The 15,090-nt window shown below is 41.6% G+C and overlaps 1 protein-coding gene across 1 annotated transcript in view; it reads right to left on the bottom strand.

The window, feature by feature from the left end:
* Window positions 1-6,034: 6,034 nt before the first annotated feature.
* Window positions 6,035-15,090, bottom strand: part of CDK15 (cyclin dependent kinase 15) — a 102,108-nt gene continuing 93,052 nt past the window's right edge. The window contains exons 13-14 of the mRNA XM_061381692.1: window positions 11,483-11,624; window positions 6,035-8,788 (exon numbers count right to left, since the gene is read on the bottom strand). Of these exons, the coding sequence (XP_061237676.1) occupies window positions 11,515-11,624 (110 nt within the window). The 3' untranslated portion in view covers window positions 6,035-8,788; window positions 11,483-11,514. The remainder of the gene's footprint in view (window positions 8,789-11,482; window positions 11,625-15,090) is intronic.

The raw sequence follows: 15,090 nt of genomic DNA, 5'->3' as shown, positions 1-15,090 counted from the left end.
ATTTCCAACCAGCTAACATGCTGTTTACTTTCCAGAGAAATTGCACTTTCCAATCTGACAGTTGATCAAGGGGTATCCCGCTGCTGTCAGCAGGGAGAATGTTTAAACACAGAGATGGGAGTTTAAACATTTTCTCATTATCACAGAATAAGGGGGGAAAAAACACAAATAAATAAATAAGTAAAAATGGCAACCAGACTCTCTAACCCCCTGCTGGGAGTGTAATGAAGCTGCATCACGTGACCAAGAGGAGCGTGCTTTTATCTCTGGCCCCAGTACCGTTACTCAAGTGACACCTGTCACATGACCCAACTTCCGTCTTTTATCTGCCTTCCCCAGCCACCCTTGTGGGGAATTGTCTTTTCCAGAGATGCGTGGCCGTGGTGGCCATTGTAGTGGGTTCTGTCAGTGCCATCAGCCTGGCCTTTTGCATTTCCTGCCTTGAATCCCCTAGATGTCTCCTCAAACCTTATTTAAATATGATAAATCACAAAAAACCTCCAAACCTAAAAGACAAAAAAAAAAAAAAATCTCAGGGAGGGCAAAACACATCAGTCCTGTTATTATATTTCATACAAGTTATCAGGATTTGGAATTTGGAGAGAAACAAATTGTAGAACACTAATCTTCATTTCTGAATGTTTATTAGAGCAGGGGGTTAACAAAACCCAAGTGCACTTTGTTTATGGGCTTCCCTGGTGGTTCAGATGGTAAAGAATCTGCCTGCAACGTGGGAGACCTGGGTTCGATCCCTGGGTTGGGAAGATCCCCTGGAGAAGGGAATGGCAACCCACTCCAATATTCTTGCCTGGAAAATTCCATAGAGGAACCTGGCGGGCTGCAGTCCATGGGGTCGCAAAGAGTTGGACACGACTGAGCAACTCACACACACACACTTCTTAGAATGCCTGCGGCTTTAACTAGCAAGGCTCCCACAGAGAACCACAGTCACAAACCAGCGCTGGGTGTTGTGGCTTTTCCTCCCCCAACTTCACTCTAAATCCCAATTTAACTCTTTTACTTGATTTCTTTTTAAACAATATTTATTTGTTATTTATGTATTTGACTGCACTTGCTCTTCACTGTAGCATGTAGGGTCTTTTAGTTGCTGCATGTAGGACCTAGTTCCCTGATCAGGGATTGAACCCGGCCCTTCTGCATTAGAAGCTCAGAGTCTTAGCCACTGGACCTTCAGGGAAGAGGAATGAGAAACCTCTTTTACTTGGTTTCTTATTGTCCTTCTGGCCTCCTGCATCACCTTGCTAGCTAGAACCCTATGGCTTTGAAACTTTCCTTCAACCATTTCCCTGGTCCTTTTATCTTCCACTTTCTTATGACCATAATTGGAACCAACCTGACATCCATCACAACCACCATCCCTGAACAGCACCACCACCACAAGTTAGCTGATTTTCATAGTGTTTACTGTCTGCCAGGCACTGTTTAAAATACTTTAAATGTATCAACTCATTGGATCCTCCCGAGCAACGCTGTGACATAAACATTATTATTATCCCAATTTTACAAAGGAGGAAATGAGAGCACAGAGAAGTGTAGGAACTTGTTCAAAGTCACACAGCCAGATCCAAAAGCAGTCTGGCTCTTACTCCTGCTCCACATGGAGTAGTCTTCAGTCTTTTCTCAATCTTCACCCATGCACTTTTCTTTTTTCCCTGTCATAGTGGATACATGTCTCTTATCCTCTTCCAGGCAAATGTAAGTTCTTAATCTCATTTCCTTCAATCTCTGATTCTTCACTGATTCATTCGTTATATATTCCACAAATATTTATTAAACACAGATTATGTGTCATGCACAATTCTAGATGCTTGTGATACATCAGTGAACAAAACATTAAAATCCTTGCTCCTGCAGGACTCATTTTCTAGTAGGGGGAGAAAGAACCCTTGAACAACCTGAGTTCGAACATGGGTCCACTTATATGCAGACTGGTTTTTTTTTTTTTTCAGTAGTCCATAGTATAGTGCTATAAGATCTGTGGTTTGTTGAATCCGTGGATATGGAGGAACCACCAACATAGAGGACTGACTATAGTTTTATTCAAATTTTTGACTGTGGGGGGGCGGTTGATGCCCCTAACCCCTGAGTTTTTCAAGGGTCACTTGTAAACAATAAATATAAAACATCAATGTGCAATATATAAGGAAAAAACCCAGAGTCAATGGGCTAAAGAAGGGTGGGGTCACAATTAAACAAGTGGCAGAGGAGTTCATTCATGCAAAAGATATTTATCAAGGACCTACTATGTACAAGAGACTATTCAAGGTGATCAAAATACATCAGTGAATAAAACAAAGTCTCCTATCCTCATGAAGCTTACATTTTAGCAATGGTCAGAAAAACAATGAACACCATAAATAAGTAAACCATAAATTATAGAGTATGAAATCCTGTGATAACTTGCTTTAGAAAAACCGGACAGGGTCAGAGGGATTTGTGAGCAGGCGGCTTGGGTGTTGAACAGGGTGGCCGGGGTAGGCTTCACTAATAGATGGCATTGGGGCAAAGGCTTGAAATTGGTAAGAGCACTGACTGCGTGGGTAATTGCGGGAAAGAGTTCCAGACAGAGGAGCCAGGCAGAAGCCTAAGGAGGGAGCACATCTGTGTATTTAGACTAGCTGCTGGTTCTCCCAACTTTTTTCTTTTTCCTTCACTTCATAAAGTGCAGAGATCTCTCCTGTGCTTAGAAAAAAGAAGGACCCTCTCAGTGCTTTCGTATTCTACCTAGTACTCCATCTTATTTATCTTTTCATGACAGTTTCTGAAAGATATGTCCTGCTGCTACTTTCTTATCACTCCTTCTTTAATCCATTGCATTTTTCTGCGACCACAATTCCATGGAAACTGCCCCCCAACCCTTTGAGGTAACCCTGACCAGTAGCCATAAAATCCATGGACTGCCTTGGATTACACCCTCCTGATATTTTCTCTGTAGGCCCCGCAGTCTACAGAGAAACTGTAGACTGAAACAGTCTTCTTGACTCTTGTCACTCAGAACGATTCTAGTTGCCTGCCCTGCCCCTCCAGTTTCTAGCCATTAATATCCTGTCTCTTTTGCAGATTCTTCCTTCTCCCACCCTTGTGTTTCTTCTCTTTGTGTATGTTCTTTGGGGTACTCATATCTTTGGGACTTCGGGGACGTGCATGTAGGTGACAACCACATGTAGCTACTCTTCATTTCCTTAGTCCCAGGTCAGCAGTTCCAATTATCTGATGCACACCTACAACTCAAGATGTCCAGAAATGAGCTCATAGCCTCTTCTGCTGAACTAATTGCTTGACTTAAGATGATATAACAAGTCATCCAGGCTCCCAGACTGGAAGCCTTGCGATCATTCTTCCTCTGCTGCCTGTACCACTAGACGCCACAGCCAATTAGATGTTGTGGCAGTTCCTTTGGTTGACTGTCCAATAGCCATTCTCCCCTCCTCTCCAACTAAAAGAAAACTGATTATTCAGGAACTTGCCTCTCAGGAAAGGTGATTCGCTGCTTCAGATGAGTAGCAAATCCTGACTATTTTAAAGCTGTCATCTAATTTCTGTTGCTAGCAGTTTAGGAGTGGATATGTGACAGTTTGATCAGTAAGATATGAAGAGGGTTCTGCTTTCTTTGAAAAAGCAGCAGACAGGAAGAGACACCCTCTCTTCAACTGGGCATTGTCAAACCTACATATGATCCCTGGGGACTGTGGCAGCATCTTGTAACCATGATAGGAACCAGCCTGAGAATTAAGGCAACAAAGGACATGAAGATGAATTAAAGAAAGATGGAAGGAAACTGGATTGTTGATAATGTCGTTGACCCATCAATTAATCAATCATTGAACCATATACTTCTAGACTTCTTATGTGAACTAATATTCTCATGGATTAAGCCATTGGATGGGGTTTTTCTATTCCTTACAGCCAAAACCATCTGTCCTTTCTTGTTTTCACCCTTACTCCCAATCGCCTGCCTGGCCAACTTTTATTTGAAGACAAAGATTAATTGTCATCTCCTTTATGACAGGGAAGACTGAAATGTCATTAGATCTTGTATTGATTTCCAGCTAATGTCCCATTTGACTACAAGATCCTTGGGGGAACCTTAATTTTTATATTTCTACTGTCCAGATGTTTGTGGAATAAATCAATGAATAGATGGTTCAGTTTTATATTTCAGTTCAGCTTGGGGCTCCCACAATATTTTCTTGTAATACCCAATGAAAATTCTTTCAAAAGAAACAATTGTTTACAAGGATGCTAATAAACTTGAATGAATTCATTATCTAGTATGTCAGATCATTTACCAGGTGCCCATGAACCTACTTAGGGATGGAGAGGAGTTAGAAGGAGAAAATGTGAATAGGTTTAGAGAAGAGAACTAAAATAAAACTACTCTTGGGAATTTATTTATGAAGGGCATTGAGAGTAACAAAAAGGTGTTAGTCAACATAACCTTCAGGAAAGTCTAAGCACTTTGGTTCTAAGAAATGTAACTTTTCAGAGTCATTTATTTTCTTCCAGAGGTAACCTCTATTGGATGTTCCCAGGTATCTTGTTATAAAAAAGGCAAAAATTTTTGAGAATAACTCCAAGGTGGTATTAAGCACAAGCTGGAATCAAGATTGCCGGGAGAAATATCAATAACCTCAGATATGCAGCTGACACCACCCTTATGGCAGAAAGTGAACAGGAACTAAAGAGCCTCTTGATGAAAGTGAAAGAGGAGAGTGAAAAAGTTGGCTTAAAGCTCAACATTCAGAAAACTAAGATCATGGCATCCGGTCCCATCTCTTCATGGCAAATAGATGGGGAAACAGTGGAAATGGTGTCAGACTTTATTTTTCTGGGCTCCAAAATCACTGCAGATGGTGATTGCAGCCATGAAAGTAAAAGACGGTTACTCCTTGGAAGGAACATTATGACCAACCTAGACAGCAGATTAAAAAGCAGGGAAATTACTTTGTCAACAAAGCTCTGTCTAGTCAAGGCTATGGTTTTTTCAGTGGTCATGTATGGATGTGAGAGTTGGACTATAAAGAAAGCTGAGCACCGAAGAATTGATGCTTTTGAACTATGGTGTTGGAGAAGACTCTTGAGAGTCCCTTGGACAGCAAGGAGATCCACCCAGTCCATCCTAAACGAAATCAGTCCTGAATATTCATTGGAAGGACTGATGCTGAAGCAGAAACTCTAATACTTTGGCCACCTGATGCGAAGAGCTGACTCATTTGAAAAGACCCTGATGCTGGGAAAGATTGAGGGCAGGAAGAGAAGGGGATGACAGAGGATGAGATGGTTGGATGGCATCACCGACTCAACGGACATGGGTTTGGGTGGACTTTGGGAGTTGGTGATGGACAGGGAGGCCTGGCGTGCTGTGGTTCATGGGGTCGCAAAGAGTCTGACACAACTGAGCAACTGAACTGAAAAATACCAAGAAAAGTTAGAAGACAACATTACCGACTCTCATGAAAATCCTACCACTCTATGTCCCACATCATGCAACGAAGACCCTATGTGCCACACTAAAACCTGAAGCAGCCAAATTAATATTTTTTTTAAAGTGTGATGAATAGAGTTAAATTAAACAATAATTTAGATGTGATCTGACTAATTCCCTTCTCTGGGACACCATCCTATTCCTTTATTTATATCACCTACAAAAGTGAAAGTGAAAGTGAAGTCGCTCAGTCGTGTCCAACTCTTTATGATCCCATGGACTGTAGCCTACCAGGATCCTCCGTCCATGGGATTTTCCAAGCAAGAGTACTAGAGTGGGTTGCCATTTCCTTCTCCAATCACCTACAAGCATTAGCATTATTTTTGTGGTCAGTCAAACCTACTATTGGGGCTTCCCAGGTGGCGCAGTTGTAAAGAATCCACTGCAATGCAGGAGACAGAGGAGACACGGGTTTGATTCCTGGGTTGGGAAGATCCTCAGGAGTAGGAGTGTCAACTCACTTCTGTATTCTTGCCTGGAAAATCCCATGGACAGAGGAGCCTGGTGGGTTACAGTCCATGCAGTCACAAAGAATCAGACACAACTGAGTTCACAAACACACAAACATACTATTAATTCATATTATACTTTAAATATAAATATCCACTAAGCCAATATCCACCATCCAATATCCACTAAGTCACAACTTTATTTAACTTGTTGACATTTTAAACCTAAAGTTTAAAAATTAAACCATGAAATTTGGTAGAAATGTATTGGCTTGCTGTTCATCAGGTTTTTTTATTTTATTAAAAAAAATTTTTTTTAATACTTTTCAGAGCAACTTTAGGCTCAGAGGAATATTCAACAGAAGTTACAGATTTCCTGTATACACCCTGCCCCCACACATGCACAGCCTCCCCCATTATCAACATCCCCCACAGAATGCTACATATGTCACACTGTATGAACCTACACACTCATCATTGTCATCTAAAGTCCGTTTCACATTAGATTCAGTCTTGGTGATAGTCTCTGGGTTTGGACAAATTTATAACGAATGACATGTATCCACCATTATGGTGTCATATGTAGTTACCCGGTCCTAAAAATCCTCTGTGCTCTGCCTATTCATCACTCCCTTCCTCCTAACCCCGGGCAACCACCAATCTTTTTCCTGTTTCTATAGTTTTGCCTTTTTCAGATTGTCATTTGTACTCATGTACGATGTAGCCTTTTCAGATTGGCTTCTTTCACTTAGTAATATTCATTTAAGCTTCTTCCATGTCTTTTCATGACTTGACAGCTCCATTTCTTTTTCCTGTTGAATAATACTCTATTTTTTGAATGTACCACAGTCTGTTTTATTCATATGTTGTGACTGAACGGCATATGGCCTTAAAGGCCATATAGAGGTCTTTGGTTTCTAGGCTACTACATTTCCTGAGTAGATGATCCTCAACCGGAACAACATCTTGGTTGTTTCGAAGGTTTGGTGATTAGGAATAAAGCTGCTATAAACATCTGTGTGCAGGTTTTTTGTGGACATAATTTTTCAACTGCTTTGGGTAAATAGCAAGGAGCATGATTGCTGGATCTTAGAGAGTGTTTCTTAGTTTTGTAAGAAACTGCTAAACAGCCTTTTAAAGTGGCCTCTACCATTTTGCATTCCCACCAATAATTAGAGTTCCTGTTGCTCCACACAGCATTGGTGCTGTCAGTGTTCTGGAATTTGATCATTCTAAATCCAGGACGAATGTGTAGTGTACACATCAGCTTTTGGCAATATCTCAGTCTTTTGAATCATGATCCAATGCTAAACATCAGCTGCTTCTTCCAGAGTTGTGTGTTCTACAGATTTGATAGATACATGATGACTGGAAGGATCATAGACCTTGGAGACAGCCAGGCCTAAGATCTGTACCTTAACTCTGGTGTGCTACTGTGGAGGAGTTAGTTAACTTCTCTGAGCCTCAGTTTCCTTCTTCTGTAAAATGGAAGTAATAAATGAATGGCCACAGTACTTACTTTAATGAGTTGTATGAATAAATTGCATGCCTTCTCTGATTTTATTCAAGTGATTAATAAAAACATTTGACCAGAATAGAACTCAGGGCTGAACCTCATACCACACCACTGCCAGCCTTTCTCCAGCAAGGCCACTGTTCTTTGAGCACACACACCCCATCATCCAGCCCACACAGTTCCCTCTTTCAGGTATATCTGAGCAGGCTTTACCAAATGCCTCACTAAAATTGAATACTCAGTAAGGAAGATTTCTCTGGACTATCTGTATATAGTTTCATCTCAGACTTTGAGCGCATAGGTACTATTTTTAAATTCTCTCTTAATTAGTTCCGCCTTGTTCTTCTAAAGGCCATATAGAAGTCTTTGGTTTCTAGGCTACTACATTTCCTGGGTAGATGATCCTCAGATGAAGTAATTTGAGTTTCCCAGCTTCTTTCAGCAGGACCCATTGTAGAAAATGAAACACGTGTTAGCTGAGACAGGTCTCTCATTTCATTTGAGGCTTATGGGTGTGCACACATGCATGTGTGTCTGATGGTGCAATAGGACTTGAATTACTACTTTGGAACTCTTGGCCTTTATTCGGTATCTCTGCCATCAAATCAGAGCTGAGATTCCTCATCACTTTTGCTATCATCACAGACAATAGAGTTCAGCAGAAGAGGACAGCCTGAAATTTAATTCTAACCAGCATCTCAATCCAAACTCCTACTGAAGTCTGGCTGGGATGGAGTGGTAATGTGTGTTGATAATCCAGTTAGCAAAGGAAGAGGCGCCCCCTAGGAAATCATAACAAAGAGTCTTCAGCAAGTACTTTTGTTGACAACTTTATCCAAGAAACCACCTTCCCTGGAGGCTTTTTTAAACTTTAGCCTAATCCTCTCCTTGGCCACAGAAGTCCTTTTGTTGGGGAAAATTGTAAGTGAACACAGGAGTGACAGGCCTCTGTTAAGCCTGAGCTCTGTCTCCAAAGTCTTTCAATTGTTGTCCCCATCTGTCCTGTGCTCCTTCTGGCCCAGGGATCTCTCTATCAAATAATGAAATGGATGAAATTATCCAGAAGTTCTCTTCTCAGATGATTTCTGTCTATGTCTCATTTTTGAGCCAATCCCTGTTAAATTCTAGGCAAATGACAATAGCGATAACTGTTCACTGCTTTTTCTTCAAGTATTATGCGCTGTTGCCTAGGACGTTGTATTTAAAATGTTCCACATCACAGGTGATGGCATAAAACCCTTGGTCCAGTGTGGAGTTAGATTTGTAGCTTCTTAGTAAGCTGAAGCAAATTAAAACTGAAGCAACAGTAAAATAGCCCTGGAAGTGAATGAAGAATAAAAAAATGAAAATCATGAGTAACATCTTACAGATTGAGTGGGGAAATTCTGTGCAATATTGTTGCGAAGTTATTGATGGAATTACATAGATATTGACAGAAAGCTTGATAACAGATATGAACAGAGGTAGCATCTTACCCTGGTAATAAGAACTAAGAAAGCTTTCCCTGAGAAAGCTTTAAAAATAATCAAAATTTATCTCCAAATGTACAAACTATAGTTACACCTCACCACACCCTAACTGTTCAAAACGCACAAAGCTTTGAAACTATTTGTAAAGTGCTTGGCACATGTTATGTTCCCAGCAGAGTTTAGTCCCATTTCTCTATTGTAGATGTTAGTGTACATTTTCTCCATACCTGAAACTGACATTTTGAGGATCTTTTCAGAGTCTTAATTTTCAGGCATTGCTGCTAGTTATAAGTCCTAATATCCCAATTTACATTTTGAATCTCCTGAAAAGTGAATATTTTAACATAAATTTAATTTAGTGGAAAAGATTTACAGGCCCCAAGTGTCCATGTGATACCCACTTTTAGTCCCTCACTCTGGCACTTCCAGATTTTGATCATCCCAAGCCATTTATTAAACAGTTTAATTGCTCCAGCTTTTCCTTATTGTGGTTCATCTCCTACGGGTTTATCTCCTTGCATTAGTACCAGAGGCCTAGGGACATCAGATTACTCCAATGCATACTCAGCCTGCCTTCTCCCTTCTTCAATTGCTGGCACAGGCATCACAAAATTTGTCATGCTGCTTTTAATTGATTTTCTATTGTGACCAATTTACACCTACAGGTAACAATTCTTTGACTGTAGTTCAGAGAGGCGGGTTATCTCCCTACCTTCTGGTTGCTTAGTAAAACAGAATAACAACTCAATAGAAATAATTATTAATTCTTATGCAGCACTACCATCCAAGACCATTTCCATCAATGTCTTTGATAATTTTATCAAGGGCAAATCTTTCATGCTATAGAATGTAGCTAAAGTACATCCTACTCTCATAACTAGTGGGTTTAAAAATGGCATAATTACATAGTAAAATCTCTGCTCTAGAAATATTTTACTATCAAAATACCATATTATTATTGTATTGCCCATTGTAATTCCAGTTGTATATTGTCAAAATATAAACTTCAGAATTATACCTGAGGAAGAACTATAATTCTAAACTTCCCTGATCTCCCCAAATTTCTAAACACAATGATCTTAGAAAATCCGAAAGGCAGACATTCTTGATGTGTATATGTCTTTAACAGAGAAACTGGCAAAGAACTGAATCCTGCTATGTGAATGACGTTGGGGCGAGGGTGGTGCAGGGAGCATGCCAGTCATTGCCATCTAGACCCCAAAAGTTCTGTCGGGAAGCATGACAAGCTGTAGTTGCCTGATGTATGATCAAACCTTAGGCTTGTTTGTGGTCTGGGATATAGCCAGAGTCACCTACAGGGATGGCTGGCTCTGTGCATGGGTCTCACCTTGACTCCTCTGTCTGGATTACTGTCCCCTCTACTCACTGTGGAAATGCTCTTATAAGATCTACGAATGTCTGGACTGTGGTGGATTTAGGAGTTGTCCCTCCTGGCTTCCTGTGCCTGCCAGCAGAACTCTAGGGTATGGAAGCTTTGGGAAAAACCTCGACAGCACCCTTCTCCCTCAGGATTGCCTTGGAAGCCTGGGCTGCCTTACTCCTGAGAGCAGCTGAGTCTGTGACATTTGTGGATGGCTCCTGTCTCCCAGGACCATGAGGTCCTGGTGGTTCCCAGACTGCACCCTGGAGAGGACACTCTGTAACCAGTGGTGCAAAAGCCTGTAGCGGTGATGACTGGGTTTTCACAATCCTTCAAAACCACCTCCTAGGTGGGGCTAGACTCTGAATCAGGTCTTCTCTGGCACTTGGGGGCAAGCCAGGTGGTAATTTGCACCGCTATGGTGACCAACCATCCTGGTTTATCCAGGACTGTGTCAATTTTAGCACTGAACATCCCACATCCTGGGGCACCCCTTGGTCTCGAGCAAATGGGGAAAGCTGGTCACCCTGACATCTGATTTTTGTCTTGTCAGCTGACAGTGAGAATTACATAGTTCAGGGAACTTAACATGCCAATGGCCCTGGAGGAGGAAATGGCAACCCACTCCAGTATTCTTGCCTGGAGACTCTCATGGACAGAGGAGCCTGGTGGGCTACAGTTCATAGGGTCTCAAAGACTGGGATACGACTGAGTGACTTCACTTTCACTTTTCACTTTCACGCATTGGAGAAGGAAATGGTAACCCACTCCAGTGTTCTTGCCTGGAAAATCCCAGGGACAGAGGAACCTGGTGGGCTGCCGTCTACGGGGTCACATAGAGTTGGACACGACTGAAGCGACTTAGCAGCAGCAGCAGCAGCAACATGCCAATGGAGTCCTGTATTCTGGGGCACCAGCTCAAGGCCTTACAATGACATGTACGGGTCATCTTAGGAGTCTTGTCCCTCCCCTAGGAGGGGGAGCTGATGCACACTGATGCCACCTCCTCTCACAGCCTGTGGAGCTTAGGCCTCTGTGCCCAGAGTGAGAATGAAGAGCCAGGCACAGGACAGAGATCTCTGAACCCAGGAACCAGGTCTTCACTGGATATTGAATAACTTTCAGTTCCATCCTAGGACCCACACTGTTGGAACCACTTACCTGGAAGATCTTGGTAATCTTACCCTTTCTTTTTACCAGCATTTGCTAAACCCGGCTGGGTGGTGACCTTTCCCGTAGGAGGCCAAAAGGTCACACATTTCTGGCTTCAGCCTCACTCCTGAAACTGTAAACAATGATTCCTCTGTAGGGAACAAAAGAGAAAAGCACCAACATATTATTTCCTGGGAATCTTTCACGGTGTGTTTTTTTATGTCTGTTGTAATATTTGTCACCCAAAGAGATGTCAAAATGTGAGCCAGATTTATCCACCAATAACTTATACTGACTCACAGATAACTCACTTTACTGAATAGCTGTTAAGTGCCTTCTGTTCAATTCAATTCATTTCAATGCATATTTACCAAATGAACACTTGGGTAAGGCACTAGGCTTGGTGTTGAAGGTGGTAAAACTAGGAGTGGAACTGGGAGGCGCACACACACTAACAACAAGGGCCAAAATCAAGCCAAGGAGTCCCAGCGACAACAGGCAGTGAGCCTGGTGCTAGGTCAGATACATTTTGGAAAGTTTCAAATTTCTGTTACATTAGATTGCTTTGGCAATCTATTTAAGTAGACTCTAAACTGCAACTTTTATAAATTAAAAAATGGGGGGGGGCAGAATATATGTATATTATACATTTGGTTAGCTCAGAATGCTGGCAGTTTGCATTTTTATAAATGAGTTAAATGGGTAATATTTGTTTGTTTGTTAAGTGGATATTATTCCTGGGTGCTTATTATGCTAAAGATGTGGGCCAAGTTCCCTAAAAGTTAACATTTTAAGGGGCTCACCTGCAAAATGGGGATAATAAAACTTCTGGGCAGATTGCTGTAAGTTTAAAGAAGATAATACATGCCAAACATCTTCGGTTGTTCTGATACTATATATGTGTGTGTGTGTGTGTGTGTGTGTATGCTAAGTCACTTCAGTCATGTCCAACTCTTTGTGACCCTAAGTAATGCAGCCCACCAGGGTCCTCCATCCACGGGATTCTCCAAACATGAATACTGGAGTGGGTTGCCATGCCCTCCCCCAGGGAGTCTTCCTAACCCAGGGATTGAACCCATGTCTCCTGCGTCTTTCTGCATTGGCAGGTGGGTTCTTTACCACTAGGCCCACTTGGGAAGCCCATTTATGTATATAATTAATTAAGTTAAATTCCCTTATTATAGTTTTTATTGGGGTTTCCAGAGTAGTGAAATAAGATACACATGCTATACCTTGCTGCTTGTGGCATCTTAGCTCCCTGACCAGGGATGAAACCTGGGCTCCTGCAGTGGAAGCATGGAGTCTTAATCACTGGACCACCAAGTAAGTCCCACACCATGTATTCTTAATAACTAGTAGCCACTGTTATTAACTAGTTATTAACTAGTTAACTAGCCACTGTTATTAGCTAGTAGCATCAGCACAGATACCATCTGAGAAAAATATCCAGGGACAACAGCCACAGTGTCACGAAAGCACGTCGATAAAACCTGCTCAGGACATCTTTCTACCTGGGCATCACTTTTTCAAGGCTCACAAGCTGCACAAAGCGGTTGCTCTAAATACTGCACAATTTCACAAAAAGAGAAGCTCCAGCTTTGGTGCACCACAAGCATAAAATGCATCAATATTGTTTGCTCGAAGCTCCTCACACCAAAAGGGGAGAAATAAACTTGCAATGCCTGCTCTGCCTTGGCTGCCTGGGGTAAACCCTGACTCCTTGGGTTTGGAATTACATATTTGCCAGACTGGAAAGGGGAGGCATCAAGTCTTGTTGATATGCATAATGTATTTTCCCAGGCACATTATAATGTGCAATTTTGTATTCTACTTTCTTTTTAGCTCCTGTTGTAGCATAAACAGTTCAAATAAGCAGTGCATATTAAACTTTACAGATAACTCTCAAATTGGCTCAAGTCCAAACCATTTTGGGAGCTTCCCTCAGGGAGATACATCCTCTTGCCTTGGGGACAGTGACATGAAAAATGTCCCTCAAAAGCAACAGTTCCTCAGCGGCAATGAGGGAGATGGGGGAGAGAGAGCAGAAAAAGGGGGAGGAGAGGGAGAGAGAGGGAGAAAGAGGAAGAGAGAGACAGACAGGGAGGGAGAGAGAGGCAGAGAGAGAGAGAGGGAGGGAGAGAGAGAAAGAGAAAGAGAGGGAGGGAGGAGACGGGAAGGAGGATGGGGGTGGGGGGGACACGTGCAGCAGAACAGTGCTGGGAAAGCAACCAGTTAATCAAAGGGATTCCAATTTGGCCATGGACTGCCCGACTCTCCTTCCCAACTCATAGAAAAAGAAAAAGAAAACAAGAGGGAAGAAAAAAAGAAGGAAAAAAGCAGCCGAGTGGTTTTCCTGTAGCAATCTCACAAATGCAAAACCTTCCATTCGCTGACTGCTCATTAGCTTACTGAATCTGACAGCATAATTATCGAAGCTGCTTTGCACTTAGAATAAATAAATACAAAAGTGAGTGTTTAAAAATTTTTTGAGAAGGGAAATTCAGTCATCCAGACAGTACGACAAGTTTATTTAAAACTTTTAGATTCTTATGTATTTAGATCATTTCGGAATGAGATAATGCCATAGTTGTCTTTCAGTCTAATTGAGTTCTAAGCTCCTGGCTGTTGGCTGTCACCGCTTTCAAACTTTGCTTTAACTTTCCTTCCTTTAGAAATCTGATCCTGGTGTCTCCATTTACTCTTCCTGGGCTGATAACCTGGTGGAGTCTCAGTGCACTGGAGTGCAGAGAGTGACTTAATGGGATTGAGGGGCTAAATAACCTTTCACAGGAAACAAGATAATCAAATCTCTTCTACTAGCCTGTAATGGCTGAAAGAGAAAGCACAAGTAGAAAAGAAAGCTTGGAAATTAAACCATCATTTCTAAATGTCTTGTAATTTCCCTTGTCACGTGGTTTTTGCGCTGCTCTTACACATCATCAATCCATCAGCTGGAGTTGCTTAGTGCATTTAATTATTCAGAGTGCACACAGCCTCCCTGACTGCGCGGTAATTTTAGCTCATGTGTATGTATATAGGCTTCATATCTTCAAAGCCCAAAGGATCACACAGTACTTTAAATTGAAGTTGCTAACTAACACGGAGTGCACTTAAAACTCTGACTAGGGGCACAGCACATATGCATTTCCGATTAAAGCAGATGATCTTTCCTTTTAAAATTAATTAGTGCCTATTTATCTTTTCCTCTCCCTCCCTCCTCTCATTCTCCCAGGACCACATTTACATTGAACTCTTGAATTCAGTGAGTTAAAAGCTGTATAAAATAAACATTCTGTTAATCTGGGGTACAGGAAACTAATGTTAACCCATTGTGCAGACTGAGAAACTGAGATTTATGAAGGCCAATAATACATGTGATGCTGGAGGAGAAAAGAAGAAAACTTAGGTTCTTTAGCTCTCAATTCAGAGCTTGAACTCCCTGTACCATTTGTCTTACCTCATTCCTTTAAACACTAAAGGCAATATAACATCCACATGAAAGAAAACTGAAAAAAGGAAAAAATTACCCACCATTCCCTTTAACTAGAAGAGCATTTTTATTTTTGTACTCTACATTCCAGTTTTGTTGATATGCATAATACATTTTCACTGGTGCG

The sequence above is a fragment of the Bos javanicus genome, chromosome 2, assembly GCF_032452875.1.
Source record: "Bos javanicus breed banteng chromosome 2, ARS-OSU_banteng_1.0, whole genome shotgun sequence".
Taxonomy (NCBI): Eukaryota; Metazoa; Chordata; class Mammalia; order Artiodactyla; family Bovidae; genus Bos; species Bos javanicus.
Note: the sequence above shows the minus strand (reverse complement) of the source record. Positions and strands in the feature narration are given on the sequence as shown.